General features: G+C 34.1%; 2 protein-coding genes across 2 annotated transcripts; one reads left to right on the plus strand and one right to left on the minus strand.

Annotated features, from left to right (window-relative positions):
* Positions 1 to 25: 25 nt before the first annotated feature.
* LOC126772095 (ubiA prenyltransferase domain-containing protein 1 homolog) lies at positions 26 to 2,215 on the plus strand. The gene has a single exon (XM_050492267.1). The coding sequence runs from the start codon at positions 367 to 369 to the stop codon at positions 1,363 to 1,365; it is 999 nt and encodes a 332-aa protein (XP_050348224.1). The 5' UTR covers positions 26 to 366; the 3' UTR covers positions 1,366 to 2,215.
* Positions 2,216 to 2,325: 110 nt separating this feature from the next.
* LOC126771817 (ubiquitin conjugation factor E4 B) lies at positions 2,326 to 13,267 on the minus strand. The gene is made up of 18 exons (XM_050491921.1): positions 13,011 to 13,267; positions 12,240 to 12,857; positions 11,437 to 11,575; positions 10,802 to 11,364; positions 10,471 to 10,719; positions 10,057 to 10,300; positions 7,859 to 8,032; positions 7,339 to 7,459; positions 7,093 to 7,224; positions 6,537 to 6,740; positions 6,117 to 6,465; positions 5,952 to 6,047; positions 5,480 to 5,734; positions 5,298 to 5,411; positions 4,678 to 4,798; positions 4,272 to 4,378; positions 3,702 to 3,795; positions 2,326 to 3,606 (listed from the first exon to the last, which is right to left on the minus strand). Exons 1-18 carry the CDS (start codon positions 13,032 to 13,034, stop codon positions 3,545 to 3,547), a joined length of 3,666 nt encoding a protein of 1,221 aa, XP_050347878.1. The 5' UTR covers positions 13,035 to 13,267; the 3' UTR covers positions 2,326 to 3,544.
* Positions 13,268 to 14,477: the final 1,210 nt, after the last annotated feature.

Raw genomic sequence — 14,477 nt, forward strand, 5'->3', positions numbered from 1 at the left:
ACTAGACTCATTTATGTAATGGTTTATGATTAATACATCTTATTTAACGCGATTACAATTATGATGATCAATAGATTTTTTAAAAAGTCTATTTCTATTTTCTTGTCATCTTTAATCAGAAAAGCTTATGTCAAGTGTCAAGACAGGTCTTAAATGTACACATAACCCAAACGTAACGAAATTAGGTTTTGGTGTTACTGTTTATTTTAGTGTAGAACACATTAACAATAATTGTGTATCATTTTGACAATCAAGAATTAAATAATTTACGAAAATGGCAATTTGCTCAGTATAATGCTAAATTTACCCTGTAACTTCTCTTCCATTTCAAATTTAAGTTTCAACTGAAGTTAAATCGAGGGCAAAATGGAAAATAACAAAAAGGCTGATGATGTGGATATCCCGACAGCCGATGGAAATCTATTAGAACAACCAAGACTTAAGACTACTCCAACACGAAACCCTCTGATGAAAGTTCGTACTTATGTGTTGGCACTTCGACCGTGGTCACTCAGTGGAAGCTTACTGCCGACTCTATTAGGAGCTGCGCTAGCATATCGGCTTCCCGGAGACAGTGGATTCAGTTGGGTTACGTTACTCCTCACTCTATGTACTATCATTCCAGTACATGGGGCTGGGAATGTTGTTAATACTTATTTCGATTTTGTCAAAGGAATAGATAATCGTAAATCAGATGATAGAACTTTAGTTGATCATATTTTAAGTATAGATGAAGTTGTATCTCTAGGAGCTATACTATACATGGCTGGATGTGCATTTTTTGTGTTGTTGGTTATAATGTCACCTGCAAGGATGGAGCATTTAGCCTTGGTATACTTTGGAGGCTTATCATCATCTTTTTTGTATACTGGAGGAATTGGATTAAAATATATTGCTCTCGGTGATATAATAGTTCTAGTCATATTTGGACCTGTGTCTGTTGTGTTTGCTTTTCTTGCTCAAACGGGAAGAGTTGATTGGCCCATTTTCTACTATGCAATACCATTGGCATTAAACACAGAAGCTATCTTACATAGTAATAATACAAGAGATCTTGAAGCTGATAGTAAAGCTGAAATTGTAACTCTAGCTATTCTTATTGGAAGAACTGCATCTCATTTGCTATATGCATTTTTACTTTTTACTCCATATATCATGTTTGTAGTGGCCTCAGTTCGCTGCTCTCTGTGGTTTTTATTACCAATGCTCACTTTACCTCGAGCTTTTGAAATTGAAAGAAGATTTAGATGTCCTGAAACTATGCAGTATGTTCCCAGACAAACTGCCAGGTTGAATTTCTATTTTGGAATGTTATACATGATATCTTGTTTATTTGCTAATAAACTACCATTCCTTTTGAGATAATATACATATAAAAAAAAGTAGTGGTAGTAATATTTTAATGGAATGTACTTACTGATATTTGTATAGCATCATTAAATTGCAGTTTAAATTTATATGAAGTTTTTTCAAGATTTCATTTAAATAATATTACTTATTAAGTTATTAAATTAATTGTATTCTTTATAAATGCATGACAGAATTACATATTTTTTGTTTTGGTTAATTAGGAATTTTATGCAAAAATTTGTTTTGTAACAACCTATAGGTTGTTAAAGATTGTTTCCGACTGATTCAACAATGGCAGTTATTTTATTTTTAATTTACACTTTTCATACCTGGTTGAAATTGTTTTTTTTTTTTTTTGCTTTAGCTACATATGATATAAATGTCTTCAATAGGCTAATAATAAAAAAAATATGGACATATCACAATGTAAATGTTTTTTTAGAACAAGAACCAGAGCAGAGCAGGATGTTGTATTTAAAAATAAACAGTGAAACCAGATAAAGGTTATTGATAACTTATCTTAGATTTACTCATATACATATGTAAATCAGACTGTCTGCCTATGAATGTGTATTACCTTTTAGTATGTTTGAACATCTATTAGTAAATTATTATGAAATCTCATTATGCTAGCTACCTCATTAATTGGCAATTTAATGGTTTTTTGTTAATGTTTTTTTGTTTCATATTTATGATTTTCATAGTATTTTATGTAATCACCTTATCTAAGCATCATACACACAAGTGGCTTTCACATATTATAGCATGTGCTAATTAATTGAAACTTGTTACTATCTGTATCGACAATAAATAAATTATTAACATGAAATTTAAATATTGTAAATTAAATAAAAAAATAATTGAGTGGTTTCGTTTTATTACAATATTTTAAACTATTCAAAAGAAAATCTATACAATAGCAATAGTAAGAAGGTAGAAAATATCACAACTTAAAAATATAAAAAAAAAACAAAATGAATATTTAATGTATTTTATTGATATCAACATCAAGTTTAATACAATCTTCATTATGTATAAGATAAATACAAGAGTCAAATTATAATACAATGAGACCATGAAATTTTAAAGAAGTATATAATTTAGGAATGCCTGATCTATATTACTAAATAGATAAACTTGGCAGTGACTCGATAAAAATTTCTATAACTTGATATAATAATAGATAACTAATCTATGAGCATTTGGAGTTGTTTTCAGATATTTTGACATTAACATATGTTTTGCTCATTACCATAAAAGGTACTTATATTAGTTTTTGTTGCCGTTATAGAAATGCATAATGATTATTGATTTCTATTTTCTAAGAATTCTATAGTGATAATATTCTATTGATAACTATTATTAAAGGAACAAATCACATTGACAATGAGAAATGATATAAAAAATGAAATAGCTAATGATACACTAAATTAAATCACTATGTGCAATTAGTTACTAAATACATAAAATAATTTAATTAATTTCACTTTGCACGAAAATAAAGTCTTTAACATTCCATAAAGTATCTACTTGTGATATATAATTATTATTTAATTATATTTATACCATTAGTTCTACTAATGAACATAACTAAAGTGAGAGATACAAATATTTTTTAATAAACAATTTTAAAGAAAAGCACATACACTTTACACATGTATGCTTTTATTATACATTGCACTAATAATTTTGAAAGGCAGCCTTTAAGTTGGTAATTTCAAACATTTATTGTAGTCCATGGTATACATGTTTAGGCCTCTCTTCTAAATTTAAGGTAACAAGGTTAGTTTTTTTGCTAAAAAATTCAAACTTAATGTTTTTAAGTTTGTAATTTTTATTACAAACAAATGCTTATTTGCAAAAGAAAATAAAAAAATATCAATAACTGTACAATTATATTTAATTTATCCCATCAAACATGGCAAAACTTTAATTTTAATATCAATACATTTACTAGACGAAAATGAACCGTTGATTTATTTAAAGGTTAAAATTTTTAAGATAATATCTTACATAGTAATTGAATGAACAATTTCGTATTAGTTTCATGTACTGAAGATATCTCATTCCAGTCGCATACTAATCTCTCGTACATTCAAGTGAACAATAATCCACGAATCGCTGGATAATCCAGCATTAGTCTTTATATATATGTTATATATTATAAACATCAGACTTAGCTGTAGTTACACAATTACGATGTTGATGCTTTCTTTTCGCGTTGCCATTGAATTATTCTTTCTTTTAAGTCTGTCGCTATAAAAAGACAAATGTTTGATTAAATTATATAATCAGAAACAAAAATCGTAAATTACGTTTATAATTACGTTGTAAATTTCAAAACAATTTACCTGGGCGCAATTGATCCTCTGTGAGAGGTTGTCGGTTGAATGGATCTGTGGCACTATTTAACAGATGTCGCAGTATTACTGATCGATCCATAACCTGGACATATGAAAATATATAAAACAAATGAAACGTATATACTTGTATAGTAAATTTATAATATGAAATATTATAACATCTGTAGGATACTCCATTTTTGAATATATTTTTCGAAGATAATAAGAAACTGAATTCACTCTTTTTTGAGGTAAAATTGTACAGTAGTGGCTATAAATATATATAAAATTAGAATAATGTAAAGTTATAAATCATAGGAATATATAATATAATATGCATTGACCTCTGTTTGTCTATGTATTGGATACTCTATTTATTTATTTTGTCAAACTGGATACAATAAATCACAGACATCACCTAAATAGATAACAATAAAAGAATTAATTGTAGTTGAATAAAAGAATTAATTAATTAATGCTCAATATTATATAAACATTATTTTGGTAAAAAAAGAACTGTTTCACAGATAAAAAAATATAATGTGGGCTAATGTCGGGCAAAATGACAGTCATAAGTACCTTTCCTGATGGCAAGAATACAGGGTCAGTCATCAGTGTATCCATAAGTGGATCTCGGAACTCTTCTGGGGCATCCGCAAATTCGTCACTCTTTTGCTGATTTGATACTAAAACATAACATTGCTCTTAATACTTTACAATTTATAAAAATGTAGCATTTGGATATCAGTAATTGGTTATGAATTAAATAGTTTATTAGTTGTGTTAAATGTGGGTATTGAAGGTAAAACATATCGACTAAATGGTAGGACTTGTCTAAACTTGTCTGAGTACATACAACCCAAAACAGATATATGTCTTTGCAAGTCTGTCTATCTATTTTCAATAAAATAAATTAATAAAAAAAAAATGTTTTCCAATTTATTTATCATCAAATGCTCTCTTTGAAAAGCAAACAAAAACTTACCAGCAATCTGGTATGCGTTGTCTGCGAGTGTCTTAAATCGTTCTATTTCAGAGGGAGTCTTGATGCACGACTTTGCGAGTCGCAACGCCGCCTCCTCGAATAGTTCTTTACGGAATGATCGCTGAAATTGAGAGAATCGTGATTTTTACTATATACCAATAATAGATCATACCAATTCGCTGTAAGATGTGTAGTATATGTAACAAAATAAATGTAATATTGTCTTTCGTAAAATTCTAAATAAATGTTAGCATAGAAAACACAAAAACATTATCAAGTTGTTTAAGTGCTATTCTAATTATGTAATTACAGGCACAAGGGATGGGTTGGTGGCGTATTGGCGATGTAAGCGATAGTTAACATTTCTAATAATACCTATGTCCATGGGCGTTGGTGACCACTTACCAGGTGGCACATATGCTCGTCCGCCTACCTATTTTATAAAATAAAATAAAATCTATATAGCATACCAACAGTTATAAATATGGTCATTTACGTTTTAATGAACAATCAAACTAATAAAGCATTAGAGAAGAGACGCACAAATATATATTTCAAGTTCCCGCGAGCTAAGCCGCGATGGGTAATAAAAGTAATATTAAAAACATGAAAATCAGTACCTCGTCAGCAGCGAGCGCAGCGTGGAACTGCGGTGCGTCGAGATGAAGGTAGATATCCACGAGCTGACTAAGTAGTCGCCTTGGCTCCCAGCCGTACATCTCTGGCCGACGCACCTGCACATTTTTATTTGTAAAAAAGCTCGGCAATATAGCTTTGTTTATGTTTGCGGTCAAAGACTCACCTTAAGGTTGTTACACTTGGGGCCGCAGAGCTGCTGCAGGTTGAAGTTGAGCATAGAGGCGAGGCGATCGACGAGCTCAGCGCGAAGGAATGGCTCTTTGATCTCCACGGTGAGGTACTGCAGCATGTCGACGGTCTCCCGCGCCAGCGTGAGGTAGGAGCGGCACTGACGCTCGTCCTGCGCCAGTGCACGCGCGCGAGCCTCGCCCGAGCCCCGCGCTTCTGCCTCCTGCGCCTCGTGGATACGTTTCAGGTACTGGAAACAAAGTTTAAGATACATATCATTATCATCAATCATTAATAAGATTATTAATCTGCTCAGTTTAAGATGTGATATTATGTCCCATACATATGTATTAACATATTTAACGAAATGCCTTTGTTTACTTATTGTTTTCGAAACAGACGAGTGGAAATAAATGTAAAATAATTACACCATAAAAATATAAAAGATATAAATTTATTAAACATACCGTAAGACATTCGTCAAGTAGGAACGTCGTGTCGTTCATGAGCATGTTGATAAATTTCACAAACTGTCTTCCTGAACGAGATTCTTTTACAATAGCCTGAAAGAAAAAGACGTATTTAGTTGAAACTCAGTACCTTAGGAACTACTTATTTTTATTTATTTTTACCTGTTTGTGTATCGGTCTCTCCCACATACTCTTGAGAATTATGCTAATATGGAATCTTATCGTAAACTTATCATAGAACTCTGTGCTCTGACCGGTCGTCTCGATATCCGTGTAGAACTTCATCAGAGCGCTAGGCAACGCGGTTTGGGACATCGGATGATCCATGAACTTCTCATAAACGGCGTCGTTCTTCAGCTTTATCGGCAGCGAGAGATTTATTACGAAAAGCACTTCCACGATTTTGGCGACGAGATACGGGTTCTTGATGAGATGGGAGTTGCAAATGGCGGTCAGCAACCAAGTTATTATCGGATCCTCTATGTAGTAGGCCACTATCTGCGGGACGTATCTGAAAGTGCGGCGCGGACACGGTTAGAGGCGGGCGGGGCGCGGGGGGGCGCGGGCGCGGGGGACACTCACTGCACGGCGAAGAGCATGAACTCCGCGATGTCCTCGACGTACCACTCGGGCGTGGCGCGGAAGGCGAGCGCGGCGGCGCCGGCGTCGGGCTCGGCGGCGGCGTGCAGCTGGCGCACGAGCAGCGCGCACACGGACGCGTAGAACTGCACGCCGCGCCGCATCAGCTCCGGGTCCAGCAGCGCCGTCTCCGCGCACTGCTTCGACCTGCGGCGTCGCGTCATATACGATTAGCGATAGAGCTAACTCTAAATACTTTATTCTGCGTACGAAAATATTTCAAACTAATTCTTCGTCGGCTTCTAATTCGATTCGATTTTACGATATCGTTCGATTTTAATTCTTCATCCCGTCCCTATTATAATATTATAAATAAGTCTCTATGTTTGCCAGATTATCCTGCTTACCTGCAGCGAAGGGTCAACGTGACTTTTTATATAAAAACAGACTATCTACGAGCTGAGATTCATATAGGCTATTTACTAGTAAATCATAATAAAATAGAGCTTTCAGTTATTGTATGATCTAAATCGAAAAACTAAATTTCCGTGCTACATACCTGTGTAGACGCTTGATCTGTCGCCGCCAGCGTCGCAGCAGCTCTCTGTTGCGCAAAGCGGAGTAGCTGTTGCGCCATTGCGGCTCGGCCGCCATCAGCTCCTCGATCACCTTCTGCAGGTCGCGGAACGCCCTGCGAATGATAATCGAATTTTGAGGTTCTTTTTTATTAATTGCTTCCTTAATTATTAATACTATATTGCTAACTCTCATAAATCACATATGTATATTTTGACCGCAAGACTACCGTATGCGTCGCTGATGAGTATGCAGTGCGGGGATGAGCGCCACGTGGTGCATGTGCAGAGTCAGAAACCAGCACACTGTCTGGAATTTTGCCTCGGGCCACGTATGACTGGGATCGTTATCTAAAGTAAAAGAGAAAAGAAAACTATTAACAGGATTTAACTTTTTTGGATAACGATTATAAAATCTATAAGTTACTTAATTATTATATAATGCATGATTAGTTTTAATTAATACTTTTAATAATTTTTAATTATGATTTCGCCGATTGATTTTTTATTATAATGATGACAGTATTCTTTATTTAATTTTGACATTTTTTTTAAATTACTGATGATTTTTTGTTACTTTTAATTTGAATTTGATTAGATGAATCTGGAAGTGCTATGTACACTAGTAATTGACATGCATATTAGATATACTATTATTGTTTTATAAATTAATCTTTTCAATGCTTTATATGTATGTTGTAAGTGTGCTATTATAAATAAATAAATAAAAATCACAAGCAATACACTTACTGAGCGTGTCCAGCCAGTCCTGAGCCTCCTGAGCGGTAAAGTAAAGGCGTGTCTCGTCTCGCACGTTGATCCACGTGCCCGGCTGGAAGGTGTAGAGCGGGTACACCCGCTCCAGTTTGATGCGCACGGACAACAGTTGCAGTACCGAGCACACGTTCAACATGAACCCGTCACCTGTGACGATAATGTATTTTTAATATTGTTTTATTACAATTTTTTAATCGGTAATAAAGCGAATAACATATATTTTCTACACCGCTCTCCTGCAACCTGTTCCTATTAAGCGACTCAGTGCTGTTTTGCTAAGTGCATCCATCGATCCAACACCTGAGCGAATCGACCACTCAAACTCTCGATAAACTAAATCATCAGCAAAAGAATTCTCGAAGATTAGTCGTAAAAGTATGACTACATATTTCCATGGATGAGGATAAATAATATTTTTAACGACTTTCCTAGAACCAACCAACGATCAATTAACGGTCAGACGACAGAGTTATCTCCGAGGCACAAATGATTTGAGCTTTTACCTTTCGCAACTCGAATTATGCTATTTATTATCTTTGGATTATTCTATTTATAAAAAAAACATGCATTTCTATGTATGTATAAGATTCTTTAAAAGTTGTTGTTTGTTACGCTAGACTGGTCTTGAGAAGTATATAAATTGGATAGATGCCAATAGAAATCATTAAGCCGACGAGGTGAGCGACATTTGAACGTAATATCTATTTAAAATAGTTATTATACGTACTTCTAGAGAGACGAACTTTGCGGCATTGTTGTTTAATTGCATTGAATAGGTTTATTTAATATTCTCACCTATATTTTAAATCTTATGTATAAAGCAAAGTACTTATTAATTATGTATAATTTAATACGTGTATAATCATAGAATAACAAGCAACGCAAAAATACTTCATTAGAATATGTTATTCAAACGAACGACCTCGGTTTCGTATTAATTGTTATTCTTTTAGGATGCTTTATATTTGTATCTGCAGGGTTTTTTTGTCGTATTTAATTAATAAAAACATTAATATATATTTAATTAAAAAAGGTTTCATCTTTCTTTAGTGGAAAATATTTTTTCAGTCAGTATTTTTTTCTAAGATTGTGATGAAAGTAAATAATACAGTGAAAATCTAATTATATTTTTTTAAATTACATCTAAGTTACAAAAATATAGATAAACAATAGGTTTTTATGGTATAATATTTATGAATAGCTGTATGATATACAAGTCAATGGCCGTATTCATTCATCCACATTTAATATAAAAGAAGCACGTCCGTCTTATTAATCATTAAGCATCATAAATTGTCATTGTATTTTTAACTTTGAACTAAAAATAACAAATAAAAAAACATTTTTATAAATGTTAATTCAAGTACCAGTAGAATTTTATATTTATTTAAACTTATATTTTACGTAACGAAATTAAATTTCTAGTTGTTCTGAAGAGTTCACAAACGAAAATCGCTTTTCCTTACAAGAATTTATAAATTGATTTTTATAGTCTAATATTTATGTAACATTTTTCGCATTGCACATACCAATACAATAAGCTTGCAGTTTAGAATTAAATTAAGTATTGACATTTATATATCTATATAAATTATTTAAATATCATAATCATGCATTTTATCGACAGTATTTGGTTTATAATATTTTTATAGCCCACTGTACTCTAAAATTACTGCCAAAATATTATGAAACCTTTAAATCGTATATAATAGTTTTGGCAAACCGAATTGCTCACTTTGTATGATTATTTTAGCCTAAGGCAAACAAGTTACTTTAATAAAAGGCTTATGAAATTAAATATTACATTATAACTGAAAATAATAAATAAGTAATGTTTTATTTCTTTTTGTATGCGTTTCATTTCTAAGCATTTTGTTTGAGCCGAAAATTCGGTGTTCCATCTTATTATGTAACGGTTACTAAACAAAATAAATTCAAACTCTTTGTTTCTCGTGTAGGTACTATCCAAAATTATTAACACTAATAATAATTTTAGTGAGCGACACTTAAGTACTTAAGTAGTAGGAGCAACCTTTTCAAGGACCGATTATTTAATAAATATTTAAAAAAAAACATTATTTGTTATTTTTATTCCATATTACAACGTATTTTGCTTTTTAATGAAATGATCAACAAATAAATATATCAATAAGTCACGTAGGGTAACTTACCAGCGAGTGATCGTTCATCAGTCTGCAACTGGGCTCTCCTTTCATTTCTCTGGAGAAGCGTCGCAAAGTATTTGAGGAAAGGCTCCCTTGCTTCCGGGCACAGCAGAATGTTGTGACAGATACTGTGCAACGTATTACGACTAGCTTCCACTTCCCTTTGCAAGGCGAACGCCAAGCTCTGATCGGTTCCCGTTGCAAACATGCGCTCCGCAAACCGAGGGTTCTCCTCAGCGAACAGGGATATCTGGTACAATAATATGACCGACTACAATATATTATCTACACTGAGACCAAAAATCTATTAAACATTGACTATCTACTTAAATTGCACAGAACTAATTTATTCAAGTTTAAGATATACTATGTAAATTGATGAATGATGATGAGTTTCCAGTAATAAATATGCGCACTTACGGCAAAGAATGGTCCGAGAAAGCTGACCCTGGCGATCTCTCGGCCGGGCGCGGTGGTGAGCGGCGTGGGACACAGACTGGGCAGGCGCGCCACCAGCGCGCACACGGGGCGCGCGGCGTGGCGCGGGCCGGCGCGCAGCTCGCACAGCGAGCGCAGCGCCCGCAGCGCCGAGCCGTGCCCGCGCCCCACCAGCGGCGACACGCAGCGCCGCATCTCCTCGCGGATGCCCATCAACAGTGGAATGAATACCTGCGCGATACGACATCTCCTTTTAAGCCTTTACCGTGAACATCGATAGTTAGAAAATCGATACATCGAAGGCTTCACTCACTTCCTCGAAGGCTTCTCGGTCCGGGTACGTCGCGAGCAGCACCTCGGGTATGAGACCTATAGGTGTGTTTCCGATTAAAATGTAAGGTAGAAGTGGCGATTTTCGACCCTTTTCGAGTTCGAATCTCCCCCTTAGTACTAACACTAAATTGTTCACGAGTAAAGTTCTTATACTTTGTAGCAGATCACTGAGAGGCGGTTCCGAGCTTTTTTTAGGGTGCTCCCTCTCGTACAAGTTTATGTTGGAGTAAAATTTTAAAATGTAGCTAACGGCTAAGCTTTGTTGAGGGATAGTCTTCGGAATAGGCAGTGATGGTGTTGGGCAGTCTGTTTTTTCTGAATCATTTTCGGATCCCAAATGTCCAGTCGTGAGTATATCGTCTCCACAATCTTCACTGAGTCTTTTAGTTGTTTCAGTGACTGCAATAAGCTTTTGATTTAAGGGATCCGATCCGTCTATTATTTGGGAGATGACATCCATTAGAGCTTCTGATGCTAATTCTTCTAAACTTAGTTTTGGATTGTCCAACAATGATGCTGCCACTGTTGGTACAAATGTTCCACCTGTAAGAGATATATTTGATGTTTATTCGTCCATCATTGTTAAAATAAAACAAAAAAAAACAACTATCTTACCTGCACTATCATCTGACCAGGAAACTTGTAATATTTTGGCCACAATATTTCTAAGCTGTTCTTCTGTTAATTCTGTACAACTAACTGTCCGAGACCTTTGTATCTTATGGGTGGGAGATTGTGTTGAGTCATCTTCAACCTAAAATTCATACCTTTATCTTGTATTTGAAAAATACCTAAAATCATTTGTTTTGATCTAAATTTATACGACCAAAATATATTTTTTAAGTTTTTCATAGAAAATATGTTTGATGAACAGACAAAATATATTTTTTCTTTTTAACTAATTATCTTTAACATATAATGTATACAATTTCTTTGTTTGAACTATTAATTTACGAAATTTAATCAAAATAATAAAGTAAATTAACAAAGTAATTTAAATTACAAATTCCAATTTTTTTTATAAAATTGTTTGCTACCTATTTAGTAAATAATTATATATATTTTTGTACTGTTACTGTAAGGAATAAAGAATCTGGCAAATATTTCAAATTCAATAAATATCTATTTATATTTAAGACTGATGAAAAACCTGAAACATACTTACATACAAATAATTATGAAACAAAACAATATCAGAGTTGAAACACCAATGGCTTATATAAATATAAACAACTATTACAATCAAGTAATTGAAATTTATGAAAGCAAAATTAAAACTTATTTAATTTAGAATGAGTCTTACATTTTAGTGATTGGTTCTTCTTAAATTGATTAGTATATTGACAATGACAAAGAGAAAGTTAATATGAGATTTAATTTCAATACTAGAATTATATTTATGTAATAAATATTTTTACCTCCATTGGTTCTTGCGGTTGTTCTGACTGAGAATTTCTTTCTGAAACATCATCCACTTCCATGGATAGAGAGCGACGTGAGCAACTGGGTGATGAAGTACTTGTCCGTGGTCTAACTGGAGGAGGCTCTACAAACTGTGCTGGTGAAATAGATCGAGATGTACTGTCTTCTCTTGTGGATGCACCTTCTGAGCCACTAACTGTGGATTGGGGTAAAACTCTAACAGAACCACAACTCAACAAAGTATCCTCACCCATTGAATCAAAACTATTATATTGCCTTGTTTGTGATAGATCAGTCATTTTTGTGTCTGGCATTTCATCCATCAAGTTGTTGTCTGTTTTTTCTGTGACAATTAAACCATCAGCTGAAATTTTTCCTTGATCTGCCACCTCATTTTTCGTTTCAGAAAAATTCTGTTCTTTGTTTGTGCTTTCAGAAATTTCATTGGAGCTGCGAGGTGTTTGCGTTGGAGCTGGCGACAATCTAGGAGTGGACACTGGGCTTAAAATATCGTTTGGTACTGAAGCACCAGGAGTTACTGGGGGGCTCGTAGGGGCTGGAGACGGTCCAGTACCTCCAAGAGCTGCTAGTCGCACCAATCTACGTCTTCGTATCTGCAATGAATTCAAATTGATCGTGGAGAACAGAGCACGTGTAAAATTTACACTCACACTACACTAACACAACGACACAAACGCTTTGTTTTGTTACGAAATTAGATTGGCCATACGCACTACGCCAAGGGCCGTTTACAAAATACGACTCACCTCTTCTTGACTGAGTTCACTCATGATGGAAAACTATTTTTCAATTATTGTAGTAAAATTTTGATATAACTATTCCTATTACTTTAATTTTTATGATATTGAACTAGACAGAACAACGAAGCAAGCTACACAACGTCAAGCAGTCAGTCACCTATAGCTTAGCCATACAATGTACTCTGTGAGCTCAGCTGAGACGATTGGCTATTTGACGTTTATACTTGTGAATAGATGACGAGAAAGTATTGAAAATACACGCGTCATCCTCACGAAGCCTAAACAAATTACCTAGTATAATCTGTGCACTTGTACACATACAATTCATTTATAAAGCTTAGTGTGACCATAAAGCTTAATTAAAAAACGGGTTGGTAATATTTTCGATAAATTATTTATTTAATTGAACTTCACTTATATACTTTTTCTTGTTTGTTACATATAATATATATTTTAGTGTATTATTTATGTGAATGATATTATAAAAACAATAACCATGAAAATTGATAAACCGTGAAAAAAATATTTTTAGTTTTTAATTATTTACATACGAAACAAATTAAAAGAACTTAAAATGTAAAAATAAAAAAAACTTAAACCGCAATGTTTGAAGACGGAATTCTTCAACTAATGCGTCTTACCTGCCATGACATTGTTGCCGAAACGTGGACACTAACTGCGGGATTAGTCCACAAATTCAAAGTCGCTCAGCGTGCTATGGAGCGAGCTATGCTCGGAGTATCTTTGAAGGATAAGATCAGAAATGAGATTATCCGGAAAAGAACCGGAGTCACCGACATAGCTTGTAAAATAAGCAGGCTGAAGTGGCAGTGGACTGGTCACGTATGTCGTAGGACCGATGGCCGTTAGAGCAGACGAGTCCTAGAGTAGAGACCGCGAATCGGCAAGCGCAGCGTTGGGCGCCCTCCAGCCAGGTGGACCGACGACCTTAAAAAGGTGGCGGGCACCAACTGGATGCGGAAGGCGGAGGACAGGGAGCTTTGGCGCACCTTGGGAGAGGCCTATGTTCAGCAGTGGACAACGGTTGGCTGTTGATTATGATTATAAAATGTAATAACTGGATAACAAGATTTAATTTAGTGTATCATTTTCGCAAATTCCAACAACAATGAACTATTTTGATTCAACAACAAACAGAATATCAAACTGGGTCTATATATCTAAGTAGAATTATTATTTACAATTCACTTTTTTGTAATACAGTGTGTGATTACTGTAAAATTATATTATATACATTACAGATTACTGTAAAAAGCATCAATTAGATAAAAACATGAGATACAGTAATTAAAATATATTTACATTATTTTATATATACATTTAACATTACAACATATATTTTACATTATTTTTGGACAAACTGTATTACTTTATAGCAATTATGTTGCCAGTGTAAATAGTCATTGGAATAAAATTTCTTGGATTATTCCTATGATATCTATTTTAGTTTTT

This window comes from Nymphalis io, chromosome 11, assembly GCF_905147045.1.
Source record: "Nymphalis io chromosome 11, ilAglIoxx1.1, whole genome shotgun sequence".
Lineage (NCBI taxonomy): Eukaryota > Metazoa > Arthropoda > Insecta > Lepidoptera > Nymphalidae > Nymphalis > Nymphalis io.

Coding starts and splice junctions, on each gene's coding strand:
- LOC126771817 (XM_050491921.1), bottom strand. CDS start 13,034: ATGAGTGAACTCAGTCAAGAAGAG. Junction 12,858..13,010: donor GTGAACTCAGTCAAGAAGAG/GTGAGTCGTATT, acceptor AATTCATTGCAG/ATACGAAGACGTAGATTGGT. Junction 7,225..7,338: donor ACTCATCAGCGACGCATACG/GTAGTCTTGCGG, acceptor TATCATTCGCAG/GGCGTTCCGCGACCTGCAGA.
- LOC126772095 (XM_050492267.1), top strand. CDS start 367: ATGGAAAATAACAAAAAGGCTGATGATGTGGATATCCCGACAGCCGAT.